Genomic DNA, 22,912 nt, shown 5'->3' with positions numbered 1-22,912 from the left:
CAGGAGAGCCACCAGTGAAATGACAGGATTTGCTAGTTTCCCTCCTCTCTGTTCCTCTCTTTTTTCTTTTTTTTTCCCCTTTTTTAGATGTCCTGTACAAAACTTCAGGCAGTATCTCTTCAAACAAGTCAGTTCTCTTATCTCTGATTAAATGAGTGTGATATAAATAATATTCTTAAAATGGTTAACACTGGTATTCCTCTGCATACATGAGCAGATTTGCATTGGAATAGTGCATCCTTGATATAGCCAGTGATTCATTTGTCTAGAACTCGAGTCAGGTGAGCTCTAGAAAGACAACTCTGTCATCTCTTAGGTTTATCTGAATGAAACTTTCTCTACACTGTTAGCTATTGGAAGGTACAGTAACTGAGTGCCAAGGTCACTATGCAATGAAAAACAATCAATTTGAATGCAATATATGCTTTTATGACCTATTTTTCCATCTTGCCTGATATTTGGATTTCTTTGCTTTTTCTCAAGGATGTATTATTTTGGGTTTTAAGACTGATAGTTAAGTGTAGTATGATTGGCATAAATAAAAAGAAAGCCTGATACTTTCCTCTCTATCAGTACTTTTTCTCCTGAAGAAGTTTGGAGCACTGGGAGATTTCTCTCCACACTTCCAGAGATACTGCTACTTGATAAAGACATCAAAGAAAGTTCTCATGTCCCCTTTTGATCCAGTGTGGGCTGAAATGTCGGGCCCGCTTTGTGTTTCCTAATGTATATTACCTGAAAGTTGTTATTCATGGTGCTTCAAATGTGGAAGAAACTTGCACTTCACATCTACAAGGATGTTTGCTTTAACATACTTTTTAAGCATTTTGCTAAGTGTATAAATGGTCCACGAGGTAACCTTTTCAATAGCCTTTTGAGGATAAGGCTTGTTTAAAACGTTAAGTGGAGAACCTAAAGTATCACTAGTATTAGGGAGAGTTTGTTTTCTCAGATTTTGGCAATTCCTTTGAGAATGCACATGAAGTTTCCTGATCAGAGGTCATAGCTAATGTAGGTTCAGACCCCAAGGATGTATGTTATATTGGGGAATTAAGAATTCCTTTCTTTTTTTATATGTAATTCAATGCTATAGGTCTGCAGTCAGCTTCATCTGGTTTGAGATTGCTCTGCAGTCTTCCTCTTTTCAATTCCCCTTCTCTGTACCTGAATTACTGGCTGTGCAGGTGTGAGGTGAACCACACAGGGAACTGCTAAGTGGAAAGCTGATTCTCTTCCATTTTTTCTCCTCAGAGTGCCTCAGTGCACAGCTTCAGGGAAGGTCAATGGAGAAGGGAAGAGATGACAGTGAGTGGGTGGGCATCAGGGGAGGGTGAGGTTGAATCCAAAGTTTTACATTTGTTCATGTCATCATGGAGCCTTGGTGTGAACATAGAAAGGTGAATGGTTCTGTTGGCTATGCTAATGTAATAACTGGATATATAAATGCTTCAGTAAAGACAACAAAATTTACTAGCAGTAAGAAGGCCTGTGTGTCAAGATTATTTCTAATTACAGGGTGCATAAAGAGGTGAGATTTCAATATTGCTGTCTCTTTAAACTAAAAACCCTGTAACTGATCACCTGTATGGAGAGGAAGTGTTCGTTTTCAGCTGGAATCACTTTTGAAACACGTAGTAAGAGTTTCTATCCTAATTCTTATGTTGAATTCTTCATTGTAGAGAACTTGAGCAATGAAGTTCTGATTTACCTCAAGCGGTTCTTTCCTGATGAAGATCACAATCTGGTAATCTGTGTGACAGCCTGCAGCAATCTTTTTCCTAACCGCATCTACAAGCTAGCTCTTTGCATGGGAAAGTTTTGAGCTATGCTTTGAAGTGGAAATCATAATATTATGTGTCTTTAAACATACTGGAAATTAAGTGTGCAGATACATATATACTGAGTTTGAACATCCTGTAGTATGTGTGGTTCAGCTTTGTTAGAACTTAAACAAATTTTAGTCTCCTTCATATGGAGTTGCACTATGGTTATGCATGTACTTAACCTGGTGTAGCGAATGCTATCAAGTTGTTTGAAGACTTTCTTTACAAAGCATTTAATACCTTGGGGGGTTGTAACTATTCAGTAGTGGTTTTCTGGTTGTGCAATTTTATTTCCTGAGGTTGTTTGATTATCAGCAATTTATTACTAATGCAACATATCTCACTCCTCACCCTAGTGTTTTTTTAAATTTTTAAAATTTTCTTTTGTATTCTTAACTAAAGTTCGTATAGCAGTGTGTAACTGTAGTGCTATTTCTTTCTATACTAGCTAGAGGACACATAGTAGCTAGAAGACACAGATGTATCTTTTGGAACCAGAAAGTTGTGAAAACAGCAGTTCTTCTGCAACTGAGACCTCCTAACAACATATTTTAATAACTACTTATACAATTGAGGTATGAGACACCTAAAAACTCTTTTGTACTCTGTAAGAGTTGCAGTTGCATAGTACCCGTATGGATTAAGACCTAATTAAATTGGCTTAGTATCAGACTTGAAACTTCAATAAGTTTTAGGCATTTTAAACATTTTAAAATGTTCTTTTTTTTCCATGAGCAGAAACCTGGGAAAAGCAGAGTTGTAGATACTTGCATGGCAACAAGACTTTTTCTATTTGAACTCCCTCAAACTATGAGAAAAATTGGAAGAAGTGAAATGACATAATCTGTTTTCTTTATTTTGTGGCTTAATTAGGACTTGTTGCTAAAACAAATTGATGTGACCCACTTTACAGGATAGGAAAATGGAACAAGGAAAAAATACCCTTAAATTAATGCCAGAGTGCTATAGAGAGAGATGAGGATTTTCAACCTTATGTAATAGAATCTTTTTTAAAGGTCACCACCAGCAAAATTTGCATGTTCCAGGCCCAAGTATTCCTTGTATTTCCTCTCCACATTTACCTTCCCCGAACTCCACTCTGTCCTAAATACAACCAAATATTTAATTAACCTAGTAATTATGTAGGACTGTTGGCTACCTTAAATCATTCAGATGCGAGATAGGTAGATTGTATAATTTTAGATCTTATTTCCAAATGTTCTGTGGAAGAGAGCTGGTTAATCAAAATAGCAGCTAATAAAAATCTTTAAGTCATCTGTACAGTTCAAATCAGTATTAATTTTGCCTACTCATTGGTATTACAGCTTATACAAAGATGTTATTCCTATAGCAGGAGGCAAAATAAAATTTCTTTTTAAGCATGTAGTCTTAACTTTGAGCCTCTTGACTTGATGTGTAAGTCAAGTAAGTTTATAAGATGCAAGTTCTACATTCAGTTTTGGACTTAAATTCTGTTTTGTGCTTGTATACACATGAAAACGAAACTGGAGAAAAATGCCTTAAGTGTTTGGGAAGAATGTAGGGAGGTACTTTTCCATGCAAATCTATTTTGATTAGGTAAATATGTAACAAAATATTTTTGTTGTCTTCACAGGACTCCTGGTTTTTTTTTTCCTGAAGTGGTAACTCTCTAAGCCTGTTATTGTACTATCTTTAAGTTTGTGGAGAAAAGGTTAGAAAAAAGAGTAATCCAAAGTATTCAGATAGTGATAGAGGCATTAAATACTACTTTAAGCATATTCCTGTTGATAGTCAGTATTCATTATAAAACTCTTTCAAGTTGTAAGCGGTGTCATTAGTCATTTAAGATGTGTGCACATTGTGCATCTGTATGTTTTTTCTTTGAAGAATCCTACTTGAAGAACTACTCAAAAATATTCATCTGAATATCCAAAAATTAAAAGAAAAAGCCAAAACATGGCTTGGACAAAATTTGAATAAGTTAGCAGGTGCAGATTCAGGATGTTCTCTTATGAATATATATCTCTGTATTAATTTTTTCCTCCTCTGACCTCAGCAGTTATGCTTAGATAAATGACTCTAGAAAAAAGTTGTTAACAGCAGCAGCTCTTAAGGGGACAAACAGCTGGTCTCTCCAAACTTCACTGAAAAGTGTGGAACTAGGACTGCAAGTAGAGCCCACTGTTGTGCTGTATTTAGATCAAGTGCCTTTGACAAGTCTTATGAAACTGTGCAAACTCCTAGGACAGAATTTCTCATTAGGTTTGTGTTTTCTTTGTGACTGTTTTTGTCTTAGAGAGGAAACCTTAGGTTTTTAAAAAAAAAACAAAACAAACCAACAACCCTGAAGCTAGTCATTATTGTGATGTTTCTTTTATGAGTAGATTTCTTGTGAAAAAATTTTATTATTTTTGTTGTGTATGTGTATTTTAGAAGAATTGTGTAAATGGAAAGCAATCAAGATTTTGTTTATAGCCAGAAAAATGTAACTACTGAAGAATAATAAATAAGTAAAAAACCCCACCCTGGGAATGATGCTTGACATCAGGCAACCAGATGATAATCTTAGTCTTGTTTTGGATTTTTTTTCTGAAGAATAATTAATTTTAACTTAGTAACAAATCACTTCAGCTTGCAACTGAAAAACTCCTCTAACTATTGTGGTACTTCCTATGAGTCAGAAAGGTATATCTAGGCTTAAAAGTACTTTGAAATAGCAGCTTATATTCAGAAATGGGCTTTTTGACCATCTCAAGTATTGACCATCTCTTTATAAACTGAATATAAAAAACGGAAAAGCCTATATGTGTCTATTTTACTTGAAGCATGTTTTCAGATAATAAGATCGCAGACTTGATTCTGTGTAAACAGGTGTTATGGTTACAAGAAGGGCTTTAAAGAGTGGTTTCTTAGTTCTATGCAATACTTTGGTAACTGGAGCTCTCACCCAGGATAGAGAAGGAAAAAATATTTACCTCTGTTTTCTCGAGGAAGAATAAGTTTGGTTGATTTCCAGAGTTGCAGCTGCTGTGTATAGGATATACTTGAATAGAAGTTAGAGTGTATATTTTAGATTCTTGTTGTTGAAACTGTTCCAATTCAATGTGAAACAGAGGTTCAACCTGCTGAGAGTGAATGTGAGCATAGGTCAGGTATATCTGGAGTTGCCTTTCTTACTTAGAAAGGAGGGAGAAAACTGGGTTTTAGTCTCTGTTCTGCAGAGCTCCTCTCTTACAAATTACTGTTGTGGCCACTTAAGATTTGTGCACAAATAAATATTTTCATTTTGAGGGACTAAAATGGCTTTGTTCTTATACCTTTGGGTATACTTAAAAATGTATTTTAGACCTCTGAAATTCAAACACTGTTCTCTAGAGGAAAGAACTGAATCTCTGATCTTTCACATCCTGATTAAGTGTGGAATTCGAGGAGATGGTTCAATGGAATCACTTAATCTCTTGAAGGGAGGGGCTTCCTTTCACTAGGGAAGTTCAGCAGGGTGCTTATGATCCTACAGTTCTTTTACATATTTTGTGATGCATCCTTTATTTTCCATTTGTTTTTTTTCCACCTCCAGATGGCCACCCTCGCATCTCCACGATCAGCCTGCTTTGTTGTCTAATCCTGAATTTATGACTTTGCTCTTGTTTTCACTATTTATGTTCGATTGTATAATAGGACATTTTACTGTGAGAAATCTTGTAGGGATTAAAAATTAAGGACCTTAGAGATTTATGTGTGGATTGATTATATGTGGAACAAGGAAAAGTTCCTCAAATACTGATGTTAAAATCTGTGAAGTGGGAGCATGAGAGCCCAAATTGCATTTCACTTGGTTAATTTTTATTTCAAATTTTTTTTGGTCTTGGTGTTTTCTTTGAACATAGCGCTTTTTCTGTTCCCTCTATTTCCCTGTTCCTAATGAGTAAGTTTCTGATTTAGTTTATTGAAGTCCTTTAATAACATGCACAGGTATCTTTATAACCATGTAGACTAGGATATTTAAAGTTCAGACCAGAGATCTAGTTTTTAATACAAATAATAATAATTAAAAAAGCCACTCTTTCCTCCCTTAATTTCAATTGAAGTTGTGGTGAAGAAAATTTCTTAGAAACTAAAAGGAAGAATCAATTTTTTATCACAAAGAATTTATATAGAATTTATTAAAAGTAAATCTTTAGCTTAAAATTTTGATCTTATCTCTAAAGACCCTGCTGCCATGATTGTTTGTAAAACAACAAAAATTTCTGAGTATGGATATTTGTGAAAATTTAAGGTTAGAATATTTCATGAATGATACCATAAGTATTTCAGTAAAAATCCATGTTCCGTCTGTAAAGTAAACAAAGAGAAAACAGTCTCTTAAAAAAATGAAATAGAGTTTGTAAAAGCACAGATTTGTCCATTGAAAGTGTATTATTCTACCCTTGGCATAGAATAACACTGAATGAAAATTGAAGATGAAAACATGTTTTACCTCAGGATGGTAGAGCAGTTATTATGGTGTGGGAACTTCTCAGAATGGAACAGTTCAACAAAAGTGCTTATCAAGTCTAGATTTTAAGATGAATATCACAAAAAGGATGTGTGTCTATATACAGATATATGATCTCACAGTAGTGCAGGGGGGAAAGCTTGTATTTTAATAGAAAAAGGGAAAATAGTATTTTTAATACATTTCTCATTTCTAGTAACTGCCTGCTTGTGTGCACCCTTCTCTTCAGAAGATAATCCATAAGTGCTTCCATATTACTTCTTAATGCATCTTTGTGGGAAATAATTATACAAATTACAAAAGCTTTGAATGGATGCTTTGAAGCCTGACTGTTTGTGTTTGTAATTGACTCTTTTTCCTCTAAACTTTTTTGCTTGCACTTTAATTGTGATCTAGAGATGGAACTAATGCTGCTAGTCTTGATTGTAAATTATGCTTTTGTAAAATGACGTAAGTATATGTGGACTGCATAATTGTAGCAAAACTAACTTGAAAATAGTTTTAAAATTTTGGAATAGTTATACAAATGAGGAGAAGAGTAATAATTTTGAGTGTTAGTGAAGCAAGTTGAATTGCTTCAAAAAGAGCCAGCAACTGTCACAGCATTTGAATGCAGCAGAACAAGACCTTATAAGAAGTTTTGACTGCTGACTTAGCTATCCCAATCTCAAAATGTATTGTAAAGAGATATAAATTAAATTTAACCTTTGTCTTTCATAAAATGAATGAAAATTATATTATTTGGTATTTTGAACTATAACATTCCAGGAGATACACATATAACCTGTATTTTTCAAGGTGTGTATTAGTGTGTGTTTTTCATGGGGTATATAATCAGTTGTGTGCACCCCCAGTTGGTCCATCTTTCTCTTGACCATTTTCCTTTTGATGAGTTTGAAGAGTTTCCCCATTTTAGCTTTAGAAATCAAAAAGATGTTTGTCACTTCTTGGGAAGACATATTCTTGCAATCAGTTGGTTTTTAAAGGGCACAAGATTAAAGCTGTGGGTACTTGGTTAAATGTCAACATACATGTCTTAGTTCAGACTTGGAGTGTACATTTGGAGTCAGTTTGTTGACTGTCTTCACTTGCTGTTATGCAATCTGCTATTGTACCTGGATGGAATGTGCTCACTTAGCTCTGAGTGAAATGAAGCAAAAACTTATGCATTTATGGGCATTCAGCCAGGTAAGTTCTACTTCAGACCAATCCCCCCATGTATTATATGGACTTGAGGTTCTCAGCGTCGGTTGAGTGCTTTATGAATCCATAAAGCTGAGATCTGGTGTCTGCAAATGCAGGTGCAGCTGAAGTGAAGTTGCAACAAATTGCCTAATCTGATGCCTGTCAAAACACTGTATGGTTTACATGCAATAGACTACATATCACTGCATGTAATATTATTTTCCTTAATAAGCCGTTGATTTCTCCATATGTTTAGTAACTTCTACTCTTCAGGTTTTCTTTCTGTTTTGCTCTGAATTGCTTATGCATCACCTAAGTCACAGAAATGTACTAGTCAGGATGTCTTTCTTAAACCATTTGGTCTGTTTAATGTGTTCAAGTGGCTTTAAAGGTAGTTAACAGATACATTAGTTATAGAATCAACTGCCTGTAGTTGCTTTTCATTCATTTGAAAAGTCTTAAACTGGTGCTTTTTCTCACTTTTTTTCTCCCTTGAGCTATTGGGAATTGCATTTGGCAATTAGTTGCTGGATGTTGAAACCACAGGAGGTGTATGTTGTTTTTCAAAGTAGCTGTAACATTCTTCTGTTCACTCCATCTACCTTATGGCTGTGTTATTCAAAGAAGCGTGGAGGAAGAAGGACAGAGTGCTAGATCGTAAAGTTTTTATTAGGGTTGCTGTGAATGAGAAATGAGTTAGTTTCTGACTTCCACCCAAAACGAATAAGCAATGGAAATTTTGCCTGGTTTCACTTTATGGCTTGTGGTATATTGCACGCTAGGAAAACAATATTTCCTTTGGCAAAACTATCAGTAACCTTTCTTTGGGTCTGCTAGAAGCATATACGACGTGCACCAGGTAACAGTTCGGATCCAAAAATTTTTTGGCAAGAATGTGTGCGATTGGTTTCAAGTAATTCTTTCAATGACTCAAAATTAAGTTATAGAAGTTAGTTGTCTCTTTTCTCTTAAGTAGTTAGCAAGTTCCAAATGAGCAGTCTCTACTCGGGAAGCCTGGTAGAGGAGTGCCAACATGGAGAAAGTTTCTTGGATGAGGGCCAACTTGACAAATGCAAGCAGGCAAGCTTTGTGTCCGGACTTGTATTTCAGCTTATGCGCATGGATTTAATGTCGTTAGAGCTCAGGCACCGTGGCATGCTTTGCAGCAAAAATACTCCAGTACAATGTGCTCGGTTTCATTTGCTCTTGTTTTTATGTTGGAGGATTAAGGGGAGGGGAAAGGATCAACTACCCAGGATGCTCTGTTTGGAGGAGTAAGTGAATTTGATTGTCGTCAGACCTAGATTGCCATATGAGTTCTGAAAAGCGTTTGGCTCCTCAGGATAACTGCTCTAAAAATAGATTTGGAGGAGAGGTTTCTCTTGGGTCCAGTTTCGGGTTCCAGCTGAGCTGGCTTTAGAAAACTTGTTTGCTCCTGTTGCAAGGCTGGAGTGAGGATAAATCGTTTCTTATTCTGCCTTCAACATTAATTTTTGGAGATACACACTCGCTCTGTCTGTGGAAATCGAGCACTAATGTTATGGCTGACGACACAGGTATAATCCTAACCTTTTTTGTGAGCAAATGGAAAATGTGTACTTTCATATAACAGTTATGTCTGATTTTGTAATCGGCAAAGTAACCGGTTTACTGTCATTTGTTGGTGTTTGCTTGTCAGTTTGCTGTTCTAGTGTGTGTTACAGCCTGCATCTGTTCCCTTTGATTATATGTTCTCTGGACTAGGGGTATTTCATGAGTTTAAGGCAGGTTTGTAACATTTGTTACAAGGATTGTAACATTTTTTGCTTGACTAGAGCATATGTTAACATAGGAGACATTGTTTTGTCTTCAAATATCTGACTTCAGAGTTATTTTTGGAGTACGTAAAATTGCTAGGTGTCGCAAAGGTAAGCTAAAGAAAAAGGGGTTTCATACATTTTTGTCTAGGGGTGACTTGATGAGGGAGTGGGTGAGGTACAGGATTGTATAGATTTGCCGTTGAGGGATGGAGCGCGCTTTAAGACTTTCTGATGTCTGCATAAAGACATCTGGTGGTGTAAGCACAGGCTTACCCGATATGGCAAGTGACCTACTTTTGACATAGCTGGCAGCATGTGCAGGGAAAGGGCTTGAGATGAGAATTAACTGTTTGGAATGAACTCTGAGCCAGCTTCAGTGCATGCAGTGTTTTGTTCTGACCCTGTATGTAGCGTTATTTGTGCAGGCCATAGGTGCATTCGATGTTATGTAACTTCCATTTATATAAAAGTGTTGCGTGATCATGCTGCCATGGTTGAGTTGTTTTTTTCAAGAGTTTTGAAAATAATTTTGCTATAAGGTAGGAAGCCACAGCATGAAAATGTACCTTTGTGACTGTTGTGAATTATATTTTTATAGCAGAATCTGTTTTTGAGGAATTAGTGTGAAATAGTCTTTTATACTGAAAAAAAAATATGAACAGCTATGCTCAGTTACTTAAATAAGTTGTCTTTTCTTTCATTTTCCTGTTCTTCTAACAAGTAAAGCTTCTTCTCTCAGAGGCAACTAGCAGTAAACAGTAGAAAACAGTGAGATAAATAAGTGTGAAATGCAGTAAGATCCTCTTTCCTATTTGCTATAGAACAAAGTTGTAACATGGAATCCTTTAAAATGCTTTTAGCCTTAGGGTTTAATTTTAAGTACATACGACGCTTTCATTGACTGCCTTGGAACACAGGTGCAGTGAAGCCCTGCTGTTACATACTATAACTGTTTATTTCTGAATATTAACATTTCCAGCTCAAGAGTACTTCAAGTAAATTCATATACAGTTGAGCATATTTCTGAATGTACTGGTGCACGGTGCTTGTCTTTCCCTCTATTTCCAGGCTACCTGTGCATTTCCCACAAGAGAGATGTTAAAATGAGCTGAGTATATGGACATTGCATATATTTAATTAGGGGACTCTGCAGTAGCAAGCGATACATGCCTGAGTTGTCTCAATTTCTCTCTAAATATTATTGGACATTTGTGTTTAATGTAGAAAAGAAACGAAATTTGATCTTTGAAGGGAGTAGTCTCAATAAAAGATTTTTTTTCTTCAGTAAAATGTTGAGCTAAGTAAGAGTTGACGTGGATCAGTGGAGATTTTATTGGTCTGAACCCGATATATAGCACAATGAATATAATAAAAGGGCAGTTTATTACAGCTGTAGACCTGATGGCAAGCAGGGTCTGAAAGTACTTATATATAGTATCTGTTACAGAAATAAGTCTGTTACCAATCTGTCATTACTTATCTTTCAGAGTTACTCCATTTTATTGTAAAAAACAATTGCATTGATATTTAGCTATTGAGAGTATTTTTTGTCTTTTTCTATGATCAGTGCTGATAAATGCATCAAACATTACTTGCATTTAGTATGATAAAGTTAACTCCTTACCTTATTGTATTATCACAATATTCATGACAAACTTCCTCGAGTCCTTCAAGATATATAAGAAATAATTTTGCTTGAATGACTGGAAGTGCATGTGGCTGAACTGGCAAAAGTTGGTTCTTAGAACAGAATGAAGTGGAATAGACTGATGGACATGAAACTGCAGCGAAGTGCCAGCTTTGTAGCAGTAATATCAGGAGGCAACAGAGGAGACCTTGAGCTTTGGAGAAAGGCCACAGGCATCTTTTTGGTTACGTATTTATTTACTATATGTATCCCTCTTTTGCCAAAATGATCCTAAAAACACAGACTAAGCAATTTATATCATTGCTAGTGGCAAAGCCCATTTGAAGCCTGCTACACACATCTAGGTCAAGGTCTGTCTTTTTCTAGTGGTTTGTTTATAACTTTTGGGGGTTTTTATATACATTTCCTTTCCATATGCGCAGTTATTAATGAAATGGTGATTTGCGTTATATCTCTGTGTCATCCTTTTACTTGTATTTTCCATGGGACTGGAAGTCTGAAGTTATTTAGCATGGAGCGAATCTCTGTTTGATTCTAAGCTATAGGGAAGATGTTTTTAGTTGGTTAAGTGTGCCTGAACTTGGAGTCTTAGCCTTAATATGGTTCAGATTTTAGAGCTTTCTTAGGCTGTTTGAGTTGTCACGTTGGTTCTTTGAGCTATTTCAAGTACTATTGAAACTTGATTCAGGAGAAACAGTTCTCTTGCGAAGCTTTTCTGCTGGCCATAGTGTCCTCTGGTGGCAGCCTGGGAACTGCGGGCACAAATGCAAAGCATCTCAAAAATGTTAAGCTCTGTGTAAATACACAAAGAAGGGGGGAGGGAGAGCTAGGCGGGATTTCTGGCTAAGTTGTAAGACAAATTAGATGGGGGCATTTGGTGTTGGGTCGCTTATGAGGCTTTTGGTTAGATAATCATCAGGCTTCCCACGGTAATTCCCAGTGATATGAAAAGCAAGTAACAGTGGTAAAGTTTAAAAATAAAAACTGAACAAAACTCAAACAAACCCCACCACAACAACAAAAACCACTAAAAAACTGTTGCTCAAATGTCTTGTATTCTGTATAGTCATAAGAAACAAGTTTTATAATTATATCCTCAATAATAATTTTTTAACTCTTACACAAATCCATTTTTCCTACTTGTTTGTCTTATTTTAACAGAGACTAAGCATGGAGGAAGCAAGAATGGAAAGAAAGAAGGCCTCTCTGGAAGCTCATTTTTCACCTGGTTTATGGTAATTGCTTTGCTGGGAGTTTGGACATCAGTAGCAGTTGTCTGGTTTGAACTTGTAGATTATGAAGAAGTTCTAGGTAAGAATTTTAAATCTTAAGATTCTTCTAATAAGATTATGATATTCATTTAATGAAGGCCATTTTAAATGATTAGATAGATGATTTGACTACTGCAGTGTTTGCAAATGATCTACATGATAAGAATAAGCAAGGTATTTCAAAACCTATGTTATAATACCGAACGCTGTTATGATGTTAAAACGGGATTCTCATAAAACTGAAAAGGCATCATCCTTCAGGATCTCTTTGTAACATGTATACTGTAGTTCACTTGAGAGGTGACCTAAATATGCATTGTTTGAATATAAGCTCTCAGAAACTTGCAGCAGTGGTTGAAAGTGGGCAACTAATGATATTCCTCCTCTGATGGACTGTGATGCCTGTAAGGTCAGAATAACAAATCAGTTATCCTCTCATGAGTGAGCTGTTCAATGACCTCAGTTTTAAGCTTATAATGGTGATAATGGTATCTCAATATGACAATTTTAAGACAGTACTGTTAATATAATATTTAAGGGTGCAAATTAGTGTCTCCAATTTCAAGATGTATGTCCACAGGTACAGCTGTTGTACTTGATGTTGTAGGATTTAACATGCACTTTTGCAACTGGTAGTTTTACAAAATTAAGAAATCTGAAGGAACATGTTTTTTTTTTTTATCTGGACCAATTTTTTAAGAGAAGCTTCTGGTTTGCAACTTAATTGGGTCTAGTGATGCAAATAATGGTTTTCATATTTTTACTACGCATGCAGCCAAAGCAAAGGATTTCCGTTATAACTTGTCAGAGGTCCTACAAGGTAGGATATTGGAGAAATAAGCTTGCTTTACAGTCCCTTGGCTGAAAGTTTTGATTTATTTTGTTATGGTTTTAATTTTTTTGAGAATTACTATTCTTCTGTTGTGACATGAAACTCAGTCATTTCTCATCTGTCTCATTCTTCATGATTTTGAAGATGATATTATTCTTATTTCTAGAGAATTACGTTTTTGTACCAGTCTACTGTGTTTAACCATAAACTGATAAAGATACTTTCTAGTGGATTGCTTCCATACAATGCCGATGGATGTATTTTTGACTATTCTAGACCCAAGTCTGAATTTTTGATTCCACAAACCTGTTTTCTAAGTACCATATTAACCATATTTAATTTATTTTGTTAGCAATAAAATTCTGTCTCCATTTAGAGAATGACAAGTGTAATATATTGTCAACCTACTAGGACACAGAGTTCTTCTGAAAACTGTGCAGAGTTTTAATCCTCTTAAAAGTTATGTCTGAATTTTATCAAACCTATAATTAGATACATCTCTACTCACTTGATGATCCCAGGACGCTTCAGATCCTGGATACCACAATTCTGTGCTGAAAATTCTCTTTTAGTAGAAACTGAGTTCTCCTATTGCACATACCTAGGGCTGGTAGAGCTGCAGTTTCAAAAATAAAAGTGAGAAATCTGATTTATTAGTCATGTCTGAAAAACAAACAACTTTTTTTGTCTGCATGGAAGGTTAGACAATTGTTGATAAAGTTTGTGAATGTTTTCCTTTGTCTGGAAGGTGAACTGCTTACTTTCTATTAACTTAGCACTAAAAATTTTGTACTTATATATATGTATCTCTTTTCTGAGAATTTAGAATTTCAGGAAGCATAAAACAGAAAACAGAAAACAAATGCTGATTATTTGATTGATTTTTGTTTTATTATTTATTTTCCCTCAAACATGTTGAACATTCCTTGTGAGCCTAAATTTTATTCTAAGCAAAGCATGTTCATGTCAAGTACGTAATTACAGAATGTGCAGGAAAAAAAACAAACTCGTGTTCAGTCTCAAATCTAGGAGATACAGAACGGAACTTGAAATATTTGTAGTATTTTCCCGGAAGTTTAAAATGTGGTTACGAGCTCACATAAATTGTTAAAATCTGGTAACAATCTAGCATTGACACATTGACACATCACTGCACATTGAAAACACTGTGTTGGAAACAAATGGCTGAATTGTCTTTTCCTCCTCTCTTTGCGCTCCTAGGCAAGCTTGGGATTTATGATGCTGATGGAGATGGAGATTTTGATGTGGAAGATGCTAAAGTATTGCTAGGCAAGTACTAATACAGATGGAATAATCTATATAATTCAGTTGGCATGTTCAAGTTTGGATTTTTTTTGATATCAAAACAGTATTTCTGGTTTTTGTTTTTCTAATTGGAGAACTTAAATTGATTTAATTGTGATAGGTTTTTTCTTAATGCAAGTTGTAGGATTGGGTGTGCAACTTATAGCAATTTTTGTTCTTTTTCTCCTAATATATCAATGTAAGTGGAAAGCATTTAATTACTTACAGGATGATTTTGGAATGAGGTGTTTGCTGCTGTATTGAGTGTTGAAAGATGGTGGTGATTATTAATAAATTTATCAGATGTAGGACCTAGGATGTTTCAAGAGTTAAAACATTGTTTATGTTAACATTTTAAGCCAGGCCCACTTTACAATGACTTTGAACATGCCTTTGTACTTCTTAGATGACTATTTGTGTAGTGTATTTTTGTACTGTCTTTCCTCTATTCTGAATTCTCCAGAAGTCTGTTCGTTTTCTTTGCCCTTCAGAAATAGTACAGGACATGAATTTTTCTTCTTTGACATTGCAACACTGAGTTTAAGTTTCTGTTCCTTTTAATTTGTGAGAATGTCTTTCTGCTCACTGTGTATCTTCAAAGGGAAATTTCAGTCACTAGACGTACTTCATGATGCTGCTCTTCTACCTACATCTTTTAAAACACTGCCATCTTCTGCTTCACAATGAAGCATTGGATAAATAGTTCTTGGATACCTGAGGTTAGAAAGTGTAGTTTTCTTTCACTGGTTTGTTCAAATGTACACCTATTCTGAGCACACAAACCTGACAAATTAAACAAATAAATAAAACAACAAAAAACTCATCAGAGTAAATAATGGCTTGAGTAGAGAACAAAGTGGAATGTATCAAAGAAGTTATTAGTCAATATTAGTCAATAGAAGTTATTAGTAGTATATTAGAATATTATGGTTTGCTATTTGAAATTCGTACTCCATAAAAATCAGTTTATCATCAGATTATTTTTTCCTACTTATATCTGGAGGAATAAGCAAGTCTTTGGAGGGTGTGTGTTCATTTGTTTAATTCCGTCATGGTTTAAATAAAACCCATGTAATCAAAATTTCAAAACCACTTTGCAGGGGTGTGAATGTGAGAGGCACTCCAAAGAATCTCCAGTGCCCTGAATGGCTTCAGAGCCACAGATTAAGTGTTAATTAAGTGTTAATTATTAGGGGTGAATAAGGTAACATTTCATATAGTTATCATCCTTGTCTTTCTCTATCTGTTATGTAGTGTATAGAAGGGAGGTATCCATTTCTTGTGGGTCCTATTGGTTGGATTCAGATTGCCAGGGTAGTAGCCAGGAACATTCTGCTGCTTTGTTACATCTCTGTTTTATGCAGCTTGATATAGCTGGGAATTCTGCCAGTACGTGGAAGTGTTTCTATTATAAGCTTGTCTTATCACGCGTTTAAACCTTATACTTCAAACATGACATTAAAAGGTCACAGATAAAATTTATTTTTATTACTTTTGAATAATTGCTTAGAAATATTATTTAATCTCACTTAAATTGGATGATAATTTCTACAGTACAAAAGAAATGATAAATTTTGAAATTTTGTGACACTGATAAAGTTCTGAATGTAAAAAATATTTTTCCTAATAACTAGTATGTAAGTTTCCTATAAGTTACTGTGCCTGTTTGTATTTAAAATTTAATATGAACTAAAAAATGAACACCACTATGCAGACTGAAATTATTTCATTGATGCAGAAACTAGAAAACTGGATTCCCTCTTAAGGAATTTGCTTTACAAAGTTAAGTCTTTGTAGTAAAGAAAATCATATAGTAAGCTATATGCTATATTAGGGTAATTATCTAAGTAATAAATGCTAAGTAATAAATGCTCCTTCTGTTTGTGGGGATTTTATTAGTACATGTGCTGTGTTTGAAGGCTTATTATTTTCTGGGATTTTTCTCTGAGTCAGACTTGCCCTAACAGCAAATGGTTTCTCTGCTTAAAAAAGGAGTTACTGCAGTTTGATGTTTAATGATAGGAATTCATATGCTTTTTTCTTTTTTGTTCTTTAACCATTACGGCACTAGTGGTGTATATTGAAATTGTGGCATGCACAATGGTTTAATATTGTCTGCTTCCATAACTGTTTAGTTTTCACTACAAATTTCAAGATTTAATTTCACGTTAATGGTAAATACCTTTTAAGTTAATTTAATTTTGAGAAATGCTTCTCCTTGCATGAGTTTATTTTATATTTTAAAGGATGGTTTAGTAGCTGATAACTTAATAGTTTTCTGTACTACTTGGGCATACCTAAATAGAAGAATTAAAATTCATTATTTTGTTTGTTTGTATAAGATATGATAGGATCTTTTCTTTTTATTTGTTGGAATCAAAGGAGGTTTGATGATTAAGTTCTCTTCAGGTATTTGTGAAATTTTAAAAAGAGTGTGCAAGAAGTGTGTTCTTCCCCACTTCCCCCACTCCCCCAGGTAAGAGAAGTGAAAAAAACTCCAAAAAACAAACCACCTAAAACCCTAGCAGTCAACCAACCCCAGGTATTTGTGGAGTTAGTATTGTAGCATTTATAAAAAAATATCCACGGTGAAAATTCAAACGTATTGAAGCTATTCTGACATTGTCGTGCAGATTCTGTCTTTTTCGTAGGTATTTGTGAGGTTCTTTTTACTGAATTCCTTTGGTAATGGGAAGTGAGGCTTCATACTCTGCTTCTTTGAAGGCTGCTGTTTTCAGTACTTCTCTTCCCACTTTGTCTTTTCACTCTGATTGTTCTTTGAAGGGTATTAGTCTTCAGAGGAGTGTAATACTTATGTACTTGCTTTAACTCAGTACAGAGAAACAATGTCTTTAGTAGTATTACCAAAAAACGGCATGTATAGGGAGTACCAAAGTCTGTTGTATTAGTATTTTTGGAGCCAAGACTACTTTTTTTTTTTTTATACTTCAGCCCCTTTTAACAAGCAACAATACCCTGAGAAATTCTGGTTAAATGGGTACAGCAGTTAGCACGGTTTTGGAACTGCAGCTACAGAAAGCCATCACTATATTGTTCCTGCACATTTAGTTCAGAGTAGTCCAGCTAGGCAGAAAATGGAAAAACCCTACCTTAGTGTATCAGCAAACAGAGAGTAGGTAGTAAGCAGTATAATCGAGGTAAACTAACCCTGGTTCATCTCTAATAGAAAAATACGTTTGCAGGCAGTCGCACCAAGATGGCACATTCAAAAAATCTGTGATAATGTGATAGGAGTTAAAAAGAATTATTTTTGTGCAGTTCAGCTATTTAGGATAAGTTTCATTCTCTTCTCCACTTTTCTCATGTTCTACTGTAGCACCTTCAAATATTAAAGGCTTGCTTGTGCTCATTCTCATAAAAGATGTTTGCAGGAGAAGGAAGGCTTTGTCTCGTTAAATGCATGTAGGCAAACCCTCTGCCCCATTGCTCGTGGTAACACTGTTGAAGTGAGAAAGATTTTGACACCTTTGATCACTTTAATTGAAATTGTGATGTGAAAACTTCTCTTGAAATAAAGTATTTATTCCCTGTGAGTCACTGCTAGTGACTCATAGTGGGGCTACTTAGTTGAAGGGTTCTGGTTTTGTCACCATTTCCAGACACTTGTTAGGATGCTTATGTGAGCTTATTAGTATGTGAGTTTTTACTTTGAAAAGCAGTTCTTGATTATGGGTGCAAGCGAAGACGAAAAATAGTTTGATTATTAGTTACAAAGGCTGTTAAGACACATTCTCCCAGTTTCTGTGGTTCCCTTTGGTGTCCTAATCTTGTCAAAGAAAATATGCTGCTGTAAGGTAACTGCCCAAGAGTCTTATTCTTGACTTAGTGCAAGAACAGGGGCACCTCTTTGATTCTATATGTGCTTACAGAAATGATATCTTTAGCGTGAGATCTTTTGGGAGTAATATGGAGTTTTTCGTGGTTTTGGTTTTTATGCCAGATTCTGACAGAATAGAATGACACAAATATTTATAATTCTGTGTTTGTAACTTAGATTTTATTTTTTCTTAATTTTTTTTTTTGGTTCAGGTTTCCATTCTTTAATTGAGATTTCATTCTTCAGTAAATATTCTTACTTTTGTTTATGTTTTTGTGTCCTGCTTGATCCAAATTTTGAAAACAAGTTAGAATGATGACTGACTACTGTGCATAAAGTTGTTTATAAAATTTAACTTTTATAGAACTAAGCCATGGAAGAAGTTGGAGAGGGATATTTATAATACCTTGATTGCTTCCTGGATTCAGTCATTTTAAAACCTTTGGGCTATCCAGTGAAAAGTTAAAGAGAATGACTGGTCACTCAAGCAGAGGTTCTGGGCATCCAGTTACAAGGATGTGGAATATCATGGACTTGGAAGTTTCCTCAGAATTATCATTGATACTTTCACTATGTGCTGTAAGAAAAATGTTTTTAAAAGTGTTTAATGTCTCTGCGGTGAACTTCTCTATCTTGAATGTGTCATTAACCTGCATCTAATATTGCTTTGTAGTCTGCATGTGCAACATGGTCACTTAACTTTGTTTCAGCAATCTGTCTTCACCCTTAGCTCACTTTCCTTCTTGTCCTTTTAACACAAAAGAAGGTTTGTTCTGGTTAGAAGTGTGGGAAATTCCTCCCTCTTCAGCTTTAAAGCATACCAGTAATTGACTGTTTGTCATTGCCTGGTCATTCTGTTGTGCTTTTCCCAGAATGGAAAAGTTGAAATGTTATTTAGTAATAGCTATAAACTGGTGGATTATAATAAAAAAAACCCAAACACCACCCCCCAAAAAAAAACCAAAACCCAAAACCCAAAAAAACCCCAGCAAGGAAAAAAAAAGCCAAAAACCAACCTACCAAAAAAAAACCTAAAACAAAAAACAAAAACCCAACAACCAAAAAAAGGGAGTGGAAAAAAGCATTATTCATGGCTTATTTGTATTTTACAAATGCCAGTTAGATCAGTGGGTCTTGTAACCTAAAATAGCAACTTCTAGTATTCAAGGAGTTTAGCAGTGACAAGCTCTTTCTTTGCTGTTCTCACCATCTCTACTTAAACTCTTTATCCTGATTTAGATTTTCTGTGTAACAAAACATATGCTCTTTCTACTGGCTACCTTTTCATTTCTATCTGGTGTTCTCTATATCCTCAGATTTGGAAATAATTCCTGAGGACCAAGTATATCATGTAGAATATGTGTGGCTGACAAAAATGATTGAGAAACGTGTCAAAGAACCCAAACAAGCAAACAAACTGCAAAACAGCCCCTCCCCCCACCCCAGCAATTAGAATCCTCACTTCTACGCAAAATGAAAAATTCTGCATGGTAGATTGTTATCCTCAACAGTACGTTTATGACAAGTTTGGTTATATACTCTTTGCTTTAAAATGTTATCTCAGCTATGAGTTGCAAGCTCTCAAATTTGAACATGATGGCTTAAAAAATAAAAAAAGACAAATTGGATGATAATAAAGTAGTGGAAGATTACTGTTACAAAAATTGGCTAAAAGTAAATGCTGTGGCAAGAAAACTGAATATAAATGGGTTTGGTTTTAGGACTAGGAAGAAGGCAAAGCAAAGCTTCCACTTTTTTTTTTAAATAAGATTCTGGCATAATGTTTTGCATGTTTATTGCCCAAATTGTAGTCTATACTTGGAAAGATTCAACTTTCTTTCTGTTTCCTAATTAGCATTCCTGTAAAGACTGATGTCTGTGACATCAGATATCTTTCACAGATCCTCCTTTTACAGTTTCCTCTTTCCACCTAACTGCTGTCTCTTTTTTCCCCTTCCCTCTCTCTCTTTTTCCTCTATTCTTGTGTAGGCCTGACCAAAGATGGCAGTAATGAAAATATTGATTCCCTTGAGGAAGTCCTTAATATTTTAGCAGAGGAAAGCTCTGATTGGTTTTATGGCTTTCTCTCATTTCTCTATGATGTATTGACTCCTTTTGAAATACTAGAAGAAGAAGAAAGCGAAGCTGCAGATGATGTTGATGGTACGTCACAGAATGAAGGGGTTCAGGGAAAAAAGACTTGTGTTATTTTGGATTTACAGAACCAGTGAGACTGAGAGACTAATTTGATTGGCTTTTGAAAATGTCCATGAAATCATCAGTCTTAATATAAAAGAATTTGAGACATTGAGGGGAACCTCCCAAATGGATGCTATAAAGATTGAACTAAAGTCATCCATGCTATGCAGTTTCAATAGTTGAAAGCCTTTCAATGATTTTTCCATTTTTGTGACAGGATGACACATATTATGTGGTTGTGTAAATATTTAGAATAAAACATGTATCTGTGGCTGTGTAGTTGGTTTCTGTATGTGCTTCAATTTGTGCATTTTATGCACAAAACTTACAAAGCTTAAGTGTAATAACCTCTACTGTTAACACTGTAACATTTGTCTTTCTAGCAAACATTAACTGAAGCATTTTGTAACAGCTTTGATTGTAAAGTATTCTAGCATGACTGCATTCTGTAAATACATATTTATGTTAATCCTTTAATGGCAATGATAATTATCATGACAATGATAATTCTCTTGTGAAATATAATTTTAATAAATAACTTATTTTGTGATTCACTGATTTCTCAGATAGGTTCTTTTTACTTGTTCGAAGAAAAGCACTTAATGTAAAAGTGCTTGAAAATTCTACAGAAACATTTATTTCTAAGTCAGCTAACATCTGTTGTATTCAGAAGATATTCTGTCATGTGGTTTATTCCCATTGATTTGTCTGTTTTCAAACTGAGTCTTCAGTCATTTCTTTAATATAATAGTCAATCACAAGGGCTGTTCTAAATCTGTTTTAGTTTTTAAGGTGGGCCTTTTATGGAGGTGGGAAGCTGTGATTATGTATTTCTAATGTAATATGGAATATATTAAAGACTAATTGGAAATTAGAACTTAATGTCTTCTATTCCTTGCTAAATTGAAGTATTTAATGCAGTTTTACAAATGTGAATCTTTTTCTTGTGAAACTGTTTTGTGACAGTTGTTCCAAAAATATTTTCCATGTATGTGAATTCTGTCTGCTCTCATGAAGTTACAGATGTAGAAAGGGCAGTTTATAATTGTGTTCTGCAGTTTGTATCAGATATCAAAAGCTGAAATTGAGCTGTCCTTTTAGTACATTAATTATGTACTCAAACAGATTACTGTTAAAATTATATGACATTGTCTATTATTATGCCTGCTTTGCTTAAGTTTTTATTGGTTTCCTATATGAAGTTGATACTCAAGTTTTAACACTAGTGATTGCAGGCTAAAATTTTAATCTGTTCTTAAAATAAATGAATTTTCACTTACTTTGGCATGACAGTTTTAAAACAATTTAACATGCCCGTTTCAAAAAACTTCCATTAAATCATCTAACTCAGGATTCTGTTGAATCTTTTAAAAGTAATAAAAAAGTTCTAGTGTTAAGCAAGCAAAGCGTTGTGATTTGTTAATACTGCTGCTCAAGGTTTATGAATTAGAGACACAAGATCATTAATCACATTTTCTTCCAAAATATTTGAGGATTGGGATGTAAAAAAGTTAACAACATGTAAATTTAACGGTTTTTAGAATGAAATATATGAAGTTTAAGGCAAAGAAAATTAAAATCTCCCATACATTATAAAAATGAATGCTAGTAGTTCTGTGAAAGTTTCTTAGCAAGTGGAACAAACTTGCAAAGTATCTGAGATGTAGGAAGTAAGTAAGCTTGGGTCGTTTTGTTTGGTTTGGGGTTTTTTTTTTGAGCTTTTAACTTTAGAAGCAGATTTGAATTAGAAATAAGAGTTTCATCACTGATACCTTTCATTGTGAATTAAAAACATTGTGATGGAACATTGAATTCTATTGTAGATGCTTCAGTAGTGGAACTAGATAGCCAAAAAGAGGAAGGAAACATTTACTGTAAGAACTCTATATAATTAAGTTTATACCAAATAGTTAAAATATTGATAAACTGGTAAAGCTTCAAGTGAAATAGAAATAAATTGCTTGAACCATGAGAAAACTTCAGGCACTGAGATAGATGATCAGTAAACAGTAAATTAATTTAACTAGGGATACAGAGATGAAATGCAGGCCAGGAAAGTTCTAATTTCATGTCATGCATGTTTCTTTTGATTTTATTAAGTCTGTAGAAGTCTACTCAGAAACAATTATAGTGGGAAAATAGAGAATTTGTATGAGAAGAAGAAGAGATGGGGGTTGGTGAAAAACCTAGGGTGAAAAATAGGGTAAATATTAACAGTAAATAACTTTAGAGTGTTTAGTTTCTGGAATATAGTTTTTTTTTTCCAGAAGCATTCATTCTTGCCTGGTGCTGTTCCTCTTGAGTTAACAACTGAACCCTTACCAGTGGTGAATGGAGCTGTCAAAGCTCTCTGCAAGTTTGGGATAGAAGAGTTTGCTTTGCATGTATTAACTGTTGTCATTGCAAGAAGAACTTGGCTAGTAATGGTGGTAATAAGATTAGGATGAGCCTTCAGTTATATCAGCATGGCAGTTTTTTGTTTGGGTGTTGGTATTTGGGTTTTTTTTATTTTTTTTTTTTAAAGAAGCATTTTAA

At 34.7% G+C, this 22,912-nt stretch overlaps 1 protein-coding gene across 14 annotated transcripts in view; it reads left to right on the top strand.

Annotated features, from left to right (window-relative positions):
• The window catches only part of ASPH (aspartate beta-hydroxylase), a 107,982-nt gene that overhangs the window by 4,729 nt on the left and 80,341 nt on the right, over positions 1-22,912 (top strand). For 10 of the 14 annotated variants that reach the window (XM_017829627.1, XM_017829633.1, XM_017829629.1 and 7 more), the window contains exons 2-3: positions 12,094-12,243; positions 14,257-14,325. In XM_017829627.1, coding sequence (XP_017685116.1) covers positions 12,094-12,243; positions 14,257-14,325 — 219 coding nt within the window. Of the gene's footprint in view, positions 1-1,679; positions 1,745-2,291; positions 2,399-8,775; positions 9,042-9,690; positions 9,824-12,093; positions 12,244-14,256; positions 14,326-22,912 lie in introns of those variants that run through there. The other 4 variants (XM_017829630.1, XM_017829631.1, XM_017829623.1 and 1 more) reach the window with 4 other exon arrangements.

This window comes from Lepidothrix coronata, unplaced genomic scaffold, assembly GCF_001604755.1.
Source record: "Lepidothrix coronata isolate B3197 unplaced genomic scaffold, Lepidothrix_coronata-1.0 Scaffold166, whole genome shotgun sequence".
NCBI lineage: Eukaryota > Metazoa > Chordata > Aves > Passeriformes > Pipridae > Lepidothrix > Lepidothrix coronata.
This window is presented reverse-complemented; position numbering and strand designations above follow the sequence as displayed.